Source organism: Phyllobates terribilis, unplaced genomic scaffold (assembly GCF_046119375.1).
Source record: "Phyllobates terribilis strain yellow unplaced genomic scaffold, ASM4611937v1 Scaffold_11__3_contigs__length_659146591, whole genome shotgun sequence".
NCBI lineage: Eukaryota > Metazoa > Chordata > Amphibia > Anura > Dendrobatidae > Phyllobates > Phyllobates terribilis.
Window position 1 is genome coordinate 440942983 of NW_027362771.1, and position 13905 is coordinate 440956887.

The following is a 13905-nucleotide window of genomic DNA, read 5'->3' on the forward strand; positions in this document are numbered from 1 at the left end:
ACAGATTACGCTGGGGGCGTATATATCACAGGAGACTCTAGGGCAGTGGTTCTTAACAGGGGTTCTATCGAACCCTAGGGGTTCGGTGAGTCGGTCTCAGGGGTTCAGCGAAGCCTCCGCCACGGAGGTCAAGACACACCCGACTCATTAAGTAAATTCGTGATGACACGCCCCGCTTGGCCATCACTTGCTGCAGATGATCACGTTACATTAATTGGCCAATCAGTGCTGCGGGGAATTTAGTGTGCTCAGTAATCCATACTAACTATGTCGAGCAAAAAAAGAAAGTGGTCGGACGAATATGTACAACATGGATTCACATGTATCACGGAACGTGATGGGAGTCAGCGTCCTATCTGCATGATTTGCAATGCCAAGTTGAGCAACTCTAGTCTCGCACCGACAAAACTGAAGGAACACTTCTTGAAGCTGCATGGAGATGGGGAATACAAGAACACAACGCTTGCTGAATTCAAGGTGAAAAGAGCCAGAATCGATGAAAGGGCCACTCTGCCTGCTCTTGGATTTGTACCCGTGAACAAACCGATCCTCACCGCATCGTACGAAGTTGCTTACCTGATCGCAAAGCAGGGCAAGCCGCACACCATCGGTGAAACACTCATAAAACCAGCAGCGTTAAAGATGGCGAATCTGATACTCGGAACAGCGGCCGAAGGTAAATTATCCCAAATTCCTCTTTCAAATGACACCATCAGTGACAGAATAGAGTGCATGAGTAAAGACATCTTGGCTCAAGTAGTCGCAGATCTAATTTCAAGTCCGGCAAAATTCAGACTTCAACTCGACGAGACCACAGACGTTTCTAATCTAAGCCAGCTTGTTGTTTTCGTGCGCTATGTGAAAGACAACATGATAAAAGAAGAGTTTTTATTTTGCAAGCCTCTTACAACAACAACTAAGGCTGCCAATGTGAAGAAGCTTATGGATGACTTCCTCAGAGACAACAATCTTTCATGGGATATGGTTTCTGCAGTTTGTAAGGTCGGAGCTCCAGTTATGCTGGGAAGAAAGTCTGGTTTTGGTGGGCTAGTAAAAGCCGATGCACCACACATCATTGTTACGCATTGTATTCTGCACAGGTGTAGTGAGCTGGCCGGCTCTGGCTGTTTTGTGATAATTGATATAAAGCCTGTTACAGAAGTGATTACACAGGATGATGTTGCCACCTTGTGGCCAGAGGTTGCACCTGCGCAGGGTGTGATGACAGAGAAAAAGACTGAGCCTCCTGTGTCCCGCCCTAGAGAGTCACGTGACCAAAGTGGGAAGCAGGAAAAAGCGCGCGCAGAGTCTGTTGTGGTCTGTGAAAACAGCCAGGACGGTGTGCAGGCCCTCATGTGTGGCACAGGAGAGACTCTCAACGTGATTTCTTCTATCTAACACCATATCCTCAGAGCTTTCCCCAGCTCCTGCACTGCTGAAGGATTCAGCTGTTACACTCCCTGCTACTGGAGTGTGGACTACATAAGGGGACCCACCAGAGCTTCTATCCGGATCAGAGAGACTGTAAGCGGGACCTCTGGCGAGAGGCCGAAGTATCCCTTCCTTTCTTTCCGCGAATTCTGCTGTTCCTGTTTTTTTTCCGGCTGGGACGCCCTCCTGCAAAGACAGACAGGCCTGCGACGGGGGACACATCCTTCTGGAGTAAAGGACTGGTAACGTGTGAGTAGGGACAGTGAGGGTCAGCTTATCAGTACACGTTATTACTGTGCATATTTACGGTTGTCATTTATTGTTTTTTTCTTTGCTGTGTTAAAAATGTATACGAGTAAAGATACGGTTATCAAGATAGAGTCTGTGTGTGGGGATCTTGCTGGGCCAGTTCATAGATACCAATGCGCGGCCTTGCCCGCGGTCACTTCATCTGGCGTAGTCGGCAGGATCTGTGACCAACAGGAGTCCCACCCAGGCCATGTGTACAGTCAGAAAGCCCCGCCGGTGTCTATTGTGAATCAGGTCTGGAAATTTGGTGGACGAAACTACCCTGTACCAGAGTGGGCGGAACAAGTCCGGATACTGGGGGAAATGTATAATATTGACCCTAAGACCTTGGCAGAAATGGCGGTACTGACGCTAGAGGGGGAGGCATGGACGACAGTCAGACTGGAGACGGTCAGGGGCCAGCGTACAGTAGATGATTTGGTGCGGGTGCTGGAGAACACTTATGGGCCAACCACATACCAGGGAACACTGCGACACATGTTCTTTAGACGGACGCAGCTTGAATGGAAGGATATTCCCCAATATGCGAACGCCCTTCAGGTACTCCTTGAACAAACCTGTGGAAAAGGGGAGCAACTAGCTGGTATGGCTTCTCGTGACCTGGTACTGAGAGACCAATTTGTAATAGGACTGAGAGACCAGTATCTTAACCGCATGTTACAGGACTTGATCCGGATGATGCCGGCTCTTACTTTTGCTGAAGTCAAACAGGAAGCCATAGAACATTCAAGGGGACCCGTCATGGATGTGGGGATTCAAGGTGCTGCGTGCAGATCCATATCTGACATTAAAAATCCGAACAGTGACACGGAAGACCTGAAACAGATGGTAGCAGACTTACAGAGACAGATATTACAGTTAACATTAGACCGACAGGGAGACCAGCGAAGACAGCCTAGTCGTCCCGTGGGACAGTGTTGGTCATGCGGTGATCCTCGCCATAGGGCAAATCGTTGTCCTCAACACTTCCCTCCGCAACAACCTCCATCGCACCAACGAACAAACCCTCAGTCACCCCAGCGAAGGGAATTTCGATCAGACCAGCGAATGGAACCCCAGCCATATCCACAAGCAGAGCTACCACGCCGGGCCTCACCACAATGGCCGCCGTTAAACTAGACACCCCTGCAGCTGAGGCTCGCGAAGCAGGGGAGGCCAAGGAGAGGGGTGTGGAAAAACAGAGCCGATGGCGGAGTGCTCTTGCCTCGAATAGCCCGACACTTGAAGTTGTCCTGGAAGGAATTGCCGTACAGGGACTGATGGACACCGGGTCACAAGTGACCACGATCTCTGAACAGTTTTACGAAAATTACCTCAAACCAAGAACTGCTCGTGACCCAGACACCGCCATTAAGATTATTGCGGCTAATAATCTACCCATTCCAGTGACCGGAGTTGCTTGGATGGACACAAAGGCCTGCGGACAGGACTTAGGGAAACGAGGGATCGTCATCGTCAAGGAAGGTTTCGGCTCCGAAACCCCAGTGATAGTTGGAATGAACATCTTGAAAGACCTAGATCTTATGCTGTTGACAAGAAAAGGACCCAAATACTGGCAGAAAGTCACCAAACATAAGCCGACTCGTCTGGCGTTCCAGCGCATAATCCGGACCGTTGGACTTCAACAGATGGCAGAGGAACAACTACCCCTAGCCGCCATTATGGTGCCACGCCGTACCCGGATTACTTTGCCCGCTGAAAAAGAGACAGTCATTTCCTTACCCCTTAACACCCACCGACAACTTGAGGGGGTTGAAGTGTTGATCGAGCCGAGGACCCCAAGTGGGGGTAAGCTAAACCCACTAGTTGCTCGCACTCTAGCCGTCGTGAGGAACGGGAGAGTCCCTGTCAGGCTAAACAACACCGCAGACGTAGGCCTAGCCCTTGAAGCCGGCACTCAACTTGCCCGGGTATATGCTCTACCCACGGAAGTGAATCCCATTGGGCCCCTAGAATTCACCCCGTCTACAGAAGGCGACTGGACGGTAACCGTCTCAGTACACCAAACAAGAAGTGTCTCAAGTGGAGGAACTCCTGCGGGAACACGAAGACTCCTTTGCAAAGCATGACACAGACTTTGGGTGTACCACCAGTATTCAGCACGAGATACCCACGGGCGATACCCCCCCTATCCGCGAGAGGTACCGGCAGATACCACCTCAGCAATACCAGGAGGTGAAAAGCCTGTTAGAATCTATGCTACACGCCGGAGTGGTACGTGAAAGCCAGAGCCCGTGGGCTGCACCCGTGGTGATAGTCAAAAAGAAAGATGGTTCCCTAAGGTTTTGCATGGACTACCGTAGGCTGAACGCTTGCACTATCCGGGACTCATATCCACTTCCTCGGATCGAAGAGTCACTGACCGCCCTGAAGAAGGCCAAATATTTTTCGTCCCTAGACCTGGCCAGTGGATATTGGCAGGTTCCAATGAGTGAGAAGGACAGGGAAAAGACCGCCTTCATCCTTCCCATGGGCCTGTATGAGTTCGTCCGGATGCCTTTCGGCTTGAATAACGCACCGGGGACCTTTCAGAGACTAATGGAACGCTGTCTGGGGGACTTCAACTTTGAGTTTACGCTGATATACCTTGACGACATCGTGGTATACTCCGCCACCTTTGAAGATCATCTTCACAAGCTTGGCCAAGTGTTCCTGTTATGTTCTGCTACCAGAGCTAAGGAAAGAGAGGAGATCTGTCCCTACGATAGAACTCAGCTGAATCCCTACGATGTAACAGGGAACCTGATCCTGCGATCAGACCTGCTAAAGTCCTAAGCTAGTCTGTACGGAGACCTATAGATGTGGGGAAGGAATCCCTACAAGTACTAAGGACTGGGAGGAAAATGGGACACCTCCTAACAGAAATAGTAGCAGACAGACGAACAAACAAAATATATAGAACATAGAGGTCCGTAGACCAAGCAAACTAACAGAGCTAGATACAGAGCACAGGCTAGCTAGAAAGTAGTTATACAATGCAGTCCAGCAAAGCCAGAAGGGCGGAGCAGGATTAAATAGGCCAACAAGGTCATGTGACCAGCAAAGGAAAAAACCTAAGAGCAAGGTTCTAACAGTACCCCCCCTTCTAAGAGGATCCTCCGGATCCCCTAGGACCAGGCTTATCAGGAAATCTCCTGTGAAACGCTCTGATAAGTCTGGACGCGGAAACATCATCTGACCTCACCCAAGAGTTATCCTCGGGTCCGAAACCTTTCCAGGCCACAAGATACTGCAAACTACCTCTATACCGTCTAGAGTTAAGGATGCGAGAAATTTCATATTCCCCGTCCTCCACCACCGGAGGAACAGAGGCAGAGGCGTCACCATCCGACACAACAGCTTTTTTTAACAGAGAGACATGAAATACCGGATTAATTCTCCAGGAGGTAGGAACCTCCAACCTAACAGCAGATTGGTTGACAACCTGAAGCACCTTAAAGGGCCCTACAAACTTGGGACCCAATTTCTTAGAAGGAATCCTCAACCGCAGATTCCTAGAGGACAACCAAACCATGTCACCAACAGCGAACAAAACCTCCTGTCGTTTCCTATCAAAGTAGTTTTTAGATTTTCTGTTGGCCTCCTGAAGATTACCACGCACATCTGTCCAAACTCTCTCCAAATCACCGGAAAAATTCTCCTCCTCAGGCACGGCAGATCCCAACTTGGAGAACGACCCAAACGACGGATGTCTCCCAGAACAACAAAAAAAAGGCGAACAACCAGCAGAAGAAGATGTATGATTGTTCAGAGCAAATTCAGCAAGTGGCAGAAACTCAGACCACCCCTCTTGATTGTCTGCCACAAAACAACGCAAGAACTGCTCAACATCCTGGTTTTTCCTTTCTGTCTGGCCATTAGATTCAGGATGATATCCGGACGAGAACGACAAATGAACTCCCAACCTGTCACAAAAGGCACGCCAAAAACGAGCCACGAACTGAGGACCCCTATCAGAAACAATGTCAGTAGGAACGCCATGAAGTCTGACAATTTCCTTGACAAAGGCCTTAGCGAGAGTTTTAGCGCAGGGCAGTTTGACGAAGGGAACCAAGTGACACATCTTGCTAAAACGGTCCACGACCACCCAGATGACAGTAAAACCCTCAGAGGGGGGAAGGTCAGGTATAAAGTCCATAGCCAAATGTGTCCAAGGAGCACTGGGAACCTCCAAAGGACAAAGCAACCCTGCAGCAGGAGTATGTGAGGACTTAGATCTAGCACATATAGTACATTGACGCACCCACTTAATGACTTCCTTCTGCCATCCAGGCCACCAAAAACTGCGACCCACCAGTCTCTTGGTCTCAGAGATTCCGGGATGACCTGCCAACCGAGATTCGTGACACTCAACAAACAAATCTCTCCTAAAGGTCCCAGGCACAAACAACCTCCCATGAGGAGTGTTAGATGGGGCATTCTCCTGTGCTTTAAGAATCTCATCTTCCAAAACGGAGTCCAAAGCAGCTATCACAACACCTTCTTGTAAAATGTTCTCCTCTTTCTCAGCACCGACTATGGGAGAAAAACTGCGAAACAAGGCATCCGCCTTAACATTCTTAGTACCAGGGATGTAAGTAACGGAGAAATTAAACCGCGAGAAAAACAGTGCCCACCTAGCCTGACGGGCATTCAGGCGCTTGGCAGCATCAAGATATATCAGATTTTTATGATCCGTAAGAACCTGAACAGGAAATTCCGCACCTTCCAAGAAGTGGCGCCAGTGTTCAAATGCGAGTTTAATAGCCAATAATTCCCGATTACCAATATCGTAATTCAGTTCAGTCTCCGAAATTTTTTTTGAAAAAAAAGGCACAGGGATGTAATCCATCCCCGTTATCCTGAGACAATACTGCGCCAACCCCCACAGAGGAAGCATCAACCTCAACCAAAAACGGCTTAGTCACATCAGGCTGCATAAGGATGGGAGCAGAGGTGAACCTCTCCTTGAGATACACAAAAGCTTCAATGGCCTCAGAAGACCACTGAACCGCATCAGCACCTTTCCTGGTGAGATCGGTCAGAGGTTTGACAATACTAGAAAATTTTTTTATGACTTTTCTGTAATAATTGGCGAAACCTAAAAACCTCTGTATCGATTTCAAACCAATAGGCCTAGGCCATTCCTGTACAGCTTGAACTTTAACCGGGTCCATCTCAAAACCTTCACTGGAGATAATGTAACCCAAAAAACTAATTCTCTGTACAGCGAACTCACATTTCTCCAGCTTAGCAAAAAGCGAATTGTCCATTAATAACTGTAATACCTCACGTACGCTCCGCCAATGAGACTCCAGATCCGGAGAATAAATCAAAATGTCATCCAAATACACAACCACATTTTTGCCGATCAAAGGTCTAAGGATGTCATTAATAAGATTCTGGAAAAATGCAGGAGCATTAGTAAGACCAAAAGGCATAACCAGATTCTCAAAATGACCCACAGGAGTGTTAAAAGCAGTCTTCCATTCGTCACCCTCCTTCATGCGCAACAGATTGTATGCCCCCTTAAGGTCAATTTTAGAGAACCACTTGGCCCCCATTAACTGGTTAAACAGATCAGGAATCAATGGCAGTGGGTAAGGATTGCGTACAGTAATTTTGTTAATCTCACGAAAATCCAGACAAGGACGTAAACCGCCGTCCTTTTTTTTTACAAAAAAAAATCCAACCGCCACAGGAGACTTAGAGGGCCTAATGTGACCGGCGGCCAAACTTGTCTGTATGTATTCCTCCAAAGCCTTCCTCTCAGGAATAGTAAGGTTAAATAAACGACTTTTAGGAAGAGTCGCTCCAGGGACAAATTCAATAGAACAATCATAGTCTCTATGGGGAGGCAAAACCTGCGATTCCTTCTCAGAAAAAACTCTCCAAAAATCCTGAATAGGAACAGGCAATTCTCCCCTATCCAAAGCTGCAATACGCCCGTTACAACACTTGTCATAACATTTATGGCTCCAGGATTTAATTTCACTGGTAGACCAATCCAGTACAGGATTGTGAAATTTTAACCAGGGCAATCCCAATATTACTGGAGAAGGCAAGTTATTCAAAACTACCAAATCCAATTTCTCATGGTGAACACCATTAATAGTGAGAGGAAATTCACAGACCTTGAGAGTAATATTCTTCAAAGGGGAACCATCCACAGAAACCACAGCAATGGGGGATGATAAAGGTTTGGGTTTTAAATTGAGTCTTTCCAAGAATCCCCCATCAATTACATTCAGAGTAGACCCACAATCAACAAACACCCGAAATTCCATTAATTTTTCCTGAGCAATCGTGGAAGCAGCTAAAAATACACCCTTGGAATTTAAACAGGCAATACGGGCATGACTGACCATTTTTTTTTCTTTCTTCATACGAAGCTCACAGCCTTTAATCAAATGACCAGATTTTCCGCAATAGAAACACAAGCCTTCAGAAAATCTACGGTCTTTTTCTTGAGAGCGAGGTGCCACCGATCCAATCTCCATCGGTTCACCACTGTTAGTACACACATTCTCATAACCAGAAACTGACATAGCAGAGGATTTGCTCTCATTAACCCTTGCACGCAGTCTCCTATCCACCCGTATAGCTAATTGCATAGCCTGTTGCAAATCTTCAGGTGTAGGATAAGCAATTAGCAGGTCTTTAACCCTTTCATTGAGCCCAGCAAGAAATAGACTTTTCAGAGCAGAATCGTTCCACCCTGTTTGAGTAGACCAACGACGGAAATGAGTACAATATTTTTCCACATTACCTGATCCCTGTTTCAAACGTCTCAACTCAGTCTCAGCTGATGCGACACGGTCAGGATCATCATATAATAGTCCCAAAGCAGAAAAAAAACTATCCACTGATCTGAAGCATGTATCACTAGGTTGCAAAGAAAAGGCCCACTCCTGAGGCTCTTTGCGCAAAAGTGACATAATGAACCCTATGCACTGGGATTCATCCCCAGAGGACTTGGGTCTCAAATGAAAATACAATAAGCAAGCATTTTTAAATGAAAAAAATTCTCGGTGTTCACCAAAAAATAAATCCGGCAAACATACCTTAGGCTAGAAATGTGCTCCAGGACAGTTACTCACGTGCTGACGGAGCTCGGCCACCTCCAGAGAGAGTCCCTGCAGGCGATGAGCCAAATCCTGAACCGACACCATGGTGGAACAGAAAAATCTTTCCTTAGAGAATTTGCAGGCTGGACTTACTGTTATGTTCTGCTACCAGAGCTAAGGAAAGAGAGGAGATCTGTCCCTACGATAGAACTCAGCTGAATCCCTACGATGTAACAGGGAACCTGATCCTGCGATCAGACCTGCTAAAGTCCTAAGCTTGTCTGTACGGAGACCTATAGATGTGGGGAAGGAATCCCTACAAGTACTAAGGACTGGGAGGAAAATGGGACACCTCCTAACAGAAATAGTAGCAGACAGACGAACAAACAAAATATATAGAACATAGAGGTCCGTAGACCAAGCAAACTAACAGAGTTAGATACAGAGCACAGGCTAGCTAGAAAGTAGTTATACAATGCAGTCCAGCAAAGCCAGAAGGGCGGAGCAGGATTAAATAGGCCAACAAGGTCATGTGACCAGCAAAGGAAAAAACCTAAGAGCAAGGTTCTAACAGTTCCAGCGCTTGAGGCGACACGGCTTGAAGTTGAAGCCCAGCAAGTTCCAGCAGGAAATCGACTACTTGGGTTACCGGATCTCGGCCGAAGGCGTCCAGCCCTCTCCGGAGAAGATAGCAGCCGTTCAAGAGTGGCCGCAGCCAACTACCGTCAAAGAAGTCCGGGCCTTTCTGGGGCTAGCAGGCTACTACCGTCGGTTTGTCAAGGACTTTGCTCGGCTTGCTGAACCACTGCATGAGGTTCTCCGAGGGACCGCGAACAGCCCCAGAGGACGACGCATCAGTTGGGGGCCTGACCGAGAAAAATCCTTTCAGGCACTTAAGGCTGCTCTAACATCACCCCCTGTTCTGGCATATGCAGACTACACATTACCATTTCAGTTGCACTCCGACGCCAGCCTTCAAGGTCTAGGGGCGGTCCTCTCTCAAGTTCAAGATAATAAAGAACGCGTGATAGCCTATGCCAGTAGGTCTCTCCGTGACACCGAAAAGAATCCTGTCAACTACAGCTCCTTCCGCTTGGAACTCTTGGCTCTGACTTGGGCTATGACGGAGAAATTTGCCGGCTATCTGACAGGAGCGGAGGTGCTGGTCATGACGGACAACAATCCTCTTGCCCACCTAGAGAATGCCAAACTAGGGGCAATGGAACAGCGCTGGATGGCCAGGCTCTCTAGATTCCAGTACAAAATTAAATACAGAGCGGGGAACGAGAATCAGAATGCTGACAGCCTGTCTAGAGTGACATCATCCCCGCCAGTGGGGGACCGGGATGAAGAGTTGGAGGAAGATCAGATGCCTGACTTTGCCCGGCTCGCAAAGCAAATAGAAGATAGCCGCCAGTATGCGGTAGGAGGGATTGAAGCCGTAGTGGGATCTCCCCTGTCCCAGCAAGAATGGGCCAAGCTTCAAGATCGAGATCCCGAGCACTTCTTACTGAAACAGTATGTGAATAAACAAGAGAAACCGCCCTCCGAAGTGAGAGCCCGACTATCGACCGGAGCCTTGGCTCTGCTTGCCCAGTGGGATCGGCTGATCGTAAAAGATGGAGTCCTGTGTCGCAGGGCCCTTTTATCCCATATGCTGGAGGAGTGTTTGCAGATTGTCGTCCCGGTGCAGTTGGCCCATGAGATGGTGGGCGAAGCTCACAGGAGGAACGGCCACTTCGGCATAGACAAGACCCTCCGGTGGACCCAGCAGTTAATTTTTTGTCCGGGGCTCCGTAAGTTGGTTGAAAATGTCTGTCAAGCATGCCGCACCTGTGAATTCCACAAGTCCGCGGAGAAGCGTGCCCCCGTCCAGACTATTAAGACGTCGAGGCCCCTCGAGCTGTTGATGGTGGACTATCTGTTGATCGGAACGGCGAATAGTGGCTACCAGCACTGTCTGGTGATGGTGGACCACTTCACGAAATTCGCTGTCGCTGTTGCTACCAAGGATCAGACTGCTGAATCAGCTGCACAGGCTATCTGTCAGCAATTCGTTCGGGTCTACGGGTGTCCGGAGCGGCTACACTCTGATCAGGGGGCTTGTTTCGAAGGGCGAGTCATTGAAGAACTCCAACGGATTTATGGAATCAAGAAGTCCAGGACCACCCCTTACCATCCACAAGGGAATGGCGCGTGTGAACGCTTTAACCGGACCCTCTTACAACTGATCCGGACTTTGGCTGAAGACAAAAAGCCCGACTGGCCTCGATTCCTCCCGGAACTGCTGTGGGCCTATAATAATCAGGTCCATTCCGTCACCGGATACACCCCATACACCCTTCTCTTTGGCCGTCCAGGCAAAGACATCCATGAGTTGCAACTGTCTAGCTCCGAAGAAGATACCTGTGGTACCTATCCTTCCTGGCTACAAACACAGCGCCAGAGAATGGAGACTGTCTACCGGCTAGTAGGCCGACAAATTCAGGATCAAGTGCACGCTGACCCACTTCCGGTACAAGAAGACCCACTGAATGTAGGTCAACTGGTCCTAGTCCGAATAAAGAAGCCACAAGGGAAACTCCGGCCCAAGTGGGAGACCGAAGTCTATCGAGTAATTGGACAGCCATACCCCGGTGGCCCCGTCTATCGAGTGCAGGGCGAAGACAGCGGCAGCATCCGAACTTTGCACCGTAATATGTTGCGCCCCTGCCGTTCCCAGCCTGACTCCCCTACTGTGATACCTAGAGAGATGGATATCACTAATACTGTCGGAGACACTGAGCCCGGGGATGTAGAGACTGAATGCATGCCTACCCCTGTCCGTCCGACTGACGCACTTGAACCGATTACCTCCTCTACTGACATGTCGACTGGGAAAGAGAGTGGGGTGACTGATAGGAGAGAGGGGATCCAACCCGTTAGGCGGACACCGAGGACCACTGCAGGGGTACCTCCAGGACAGTCCTACAGAGACCAATATGTGTGGCCCTCTTCCCAGCCGCCCCCTGTCACATCCACAGCCATCGCCGCCCTGGAGCCGGTCGTTGGTAGGGACTGCCAACCTTTGAGTGGGGGGGCGTGTAGTGAGCTGGCCGGCTCTGGCTGTTCTGTGATAATTGATATAAAGCCTGTTACAGAAGTGATTACACAGGATGATGTTGCCACCTTGTGGCCAGAGGTTGCACCTGCGCAGGGTGTGATGACAGAGAAAAAGACTGAGCCTCCTGTGTCCCGCCCTAGAGAGTCACGTGACCAAAGTGGGAAGCAGGAAAAAGCGCGCGCAGAGTCTGCTGTGGTCTGTGAAAAGAGCCAGGACGGTGTGCAGGCCCTCGTGTGTGGCGCAGGAGAGACTCTCAACGTGATTTCTTCTATCTGACACCATATCCTCGGAGCCTTCCCCAGCTCCTGCACTGCTGAAGGATTCAGCTGTTACACTCCCTGCTACTGGAGTGTGGACTACATAAGGGGACCCACCAGAGCTTCTATCCGGATCAGAGAGACTGTAAGCGGGACCTCTGGAGAGAGGCCGAGGTATCCCTTCCTTTCTTTCCGCGAATTCTGCTGTTCCTGTTTTTTTTTTTCCGGCTGGGACGCCCTCCTGCAAAGACAGACAGGCCTGCGACGGGGGACACATCCTTCTGGAGTAAAGGACTGGTAACGTGTGAATAGGGACAGTGAGGGTCAGCTTATCAGTACACGTTATTACTGTGCATATTTACGGTTGTCATTTATTGTTTTTTTCTTTGCTGCGTTAAAAATGTATACGAGTAAAGATACGGTTATCAAGATAGAGTCTGTGTGTGGGGATCTTGCTGGGCCAGATCATAGATACCAATGCGCGGCCTTGCCCGCGGTCACTTCACAGGCATGCATTGGCAACAAAACCTTGCCTCCAAAAATGTCAGAAGTATTAAAAACTGTAGTGGAATGTGTGAACTATGTGCGAAATAGTGCTCTGAGGCACCGCATCTTCAGTGAGCTGTGTAAAGAAATCGGCTCTTAATTCGAGGTACTCCTGTACCATTCTAATGTTCGGTGGTTATCCCGGGGACCGTTGCTGAATCGTGTTTTTGCCATGCGTGTGGAATTAGCCCTGTTTTTGCAAGAGCACCAACATTGTCATGCAGATTGCTTCAAAAATCCTGAGTTCATTCTCATTTTAGCATATATGGCTGATATATTTGCAGCTCTAAATCATCTCAGTCAGCAGATGCAGGGTGGTGGAGTCAACATCATAGAAGCAGAAGGAAACCTGAAGGCTTTTCAAAAAAAACTACCGTTATGGAAACGACGAACAGAGAACAATAACTTTGCAAACTTTCCCCTTCTGGACGACTGTGTAAGTAAGATCGAAGATGTGTCTAAAATCGGAGACATTTCTGTATCCATGGAACTGAAGCAAACAATTGCCACGCACTTAGATGAGCTTGCAAAGTCTCTCGACGCATATTTCCCTACAAGAGAGTCATATCCAGCATGGGTGAGACAGCCGTTCACGTTTGCTGTTGGGACAGCAGATGTCAATTATGAATACCTTGACGAAATCATTGAAATTCAGCAGAGCCAGGTTCAACAGCAACTCTTCAGAACAACAACACTCTCAACGTTTTGGTGTCGACAGTTGGAAAAGTACCCAATTATTGCTAAGAAAGCCCTGGAATTTTTTATACCATTTGTTACAACATATCTCTGCGAACAATCCTTTTTGAGGATGCTGAACATAAAAACAAAGAAAAGGAACAGACTTTGCTGTGAAAATGACATGAGAGTAGCACTTGCCAAGGTGAAGTCACGCATATCTGAACTGGTCTCTCAAAAACAACAGCAGAAGTCACACTGATTTGCAGGTATGTAATTTGTTGTGAGTTCATGCACTGTGTTGGTTTTGTTCTTTGATCAAGGTGCTGTTCATGCACTGTTCATTTTGTGTACCAGTAAAAAAACATATGTCTTGAATTTGGAAAAAAATCATATTTGATTTATCACTAAAGAAGGGTTCGGTGAATGTGCATTTGAAACTGGTGGGTTCGGTACCTCAAAAAGGTTAAGAACCACTGCTCTAGGGGATAGCATATTATTATTTATGCAGATTATTGTCATGTCACTGCATTGTTAC

At 48.3% G+C, this 13905-nt stretch overlaps 1 protein-coding gene across 1 annotated transcript; it reads left to right on the forward strand.

The window, feature by feature from the left end:
• The first annotated feature begins 267 nt into the window (after nt 1-267).
• Nucleotides 268-13629, forward strand: LOC141167306 (protein FAM200C-like). The gene is made up of 2 exons (XM_073654733.1): nt 268-1042; nt 12977-13629. The coding sequence occupies exons 1-2, from the start codon at nt 268-270 to the stop codon at nt 13627-13629; spliced, it is 1428 nt and encodes a 475-aa protein (XP_073510834.1).
• The last annotated feature ends 276 nt before the right edge of the window (nt 13630-13905 follow it).

What these genes read in the sequence shown, in the direction of transcription:
- LOC141167306 (XM_073654733.1), top strand. Translation starts at nt 268, where the DNA reads ATGTCGAGCAAAAAAAGAAAGTGGTCGGACGAATATGTACAACATGGA. An exon ending in GGGAAGAAAGTCTGGTTTTG is followed by an intron (nt 1,043 to 12,976) that starts GTGGGCTAGTAA and finishes ATATATTTGCAG; the next exon opens with CTCTAAATCATCTCAGTCAG.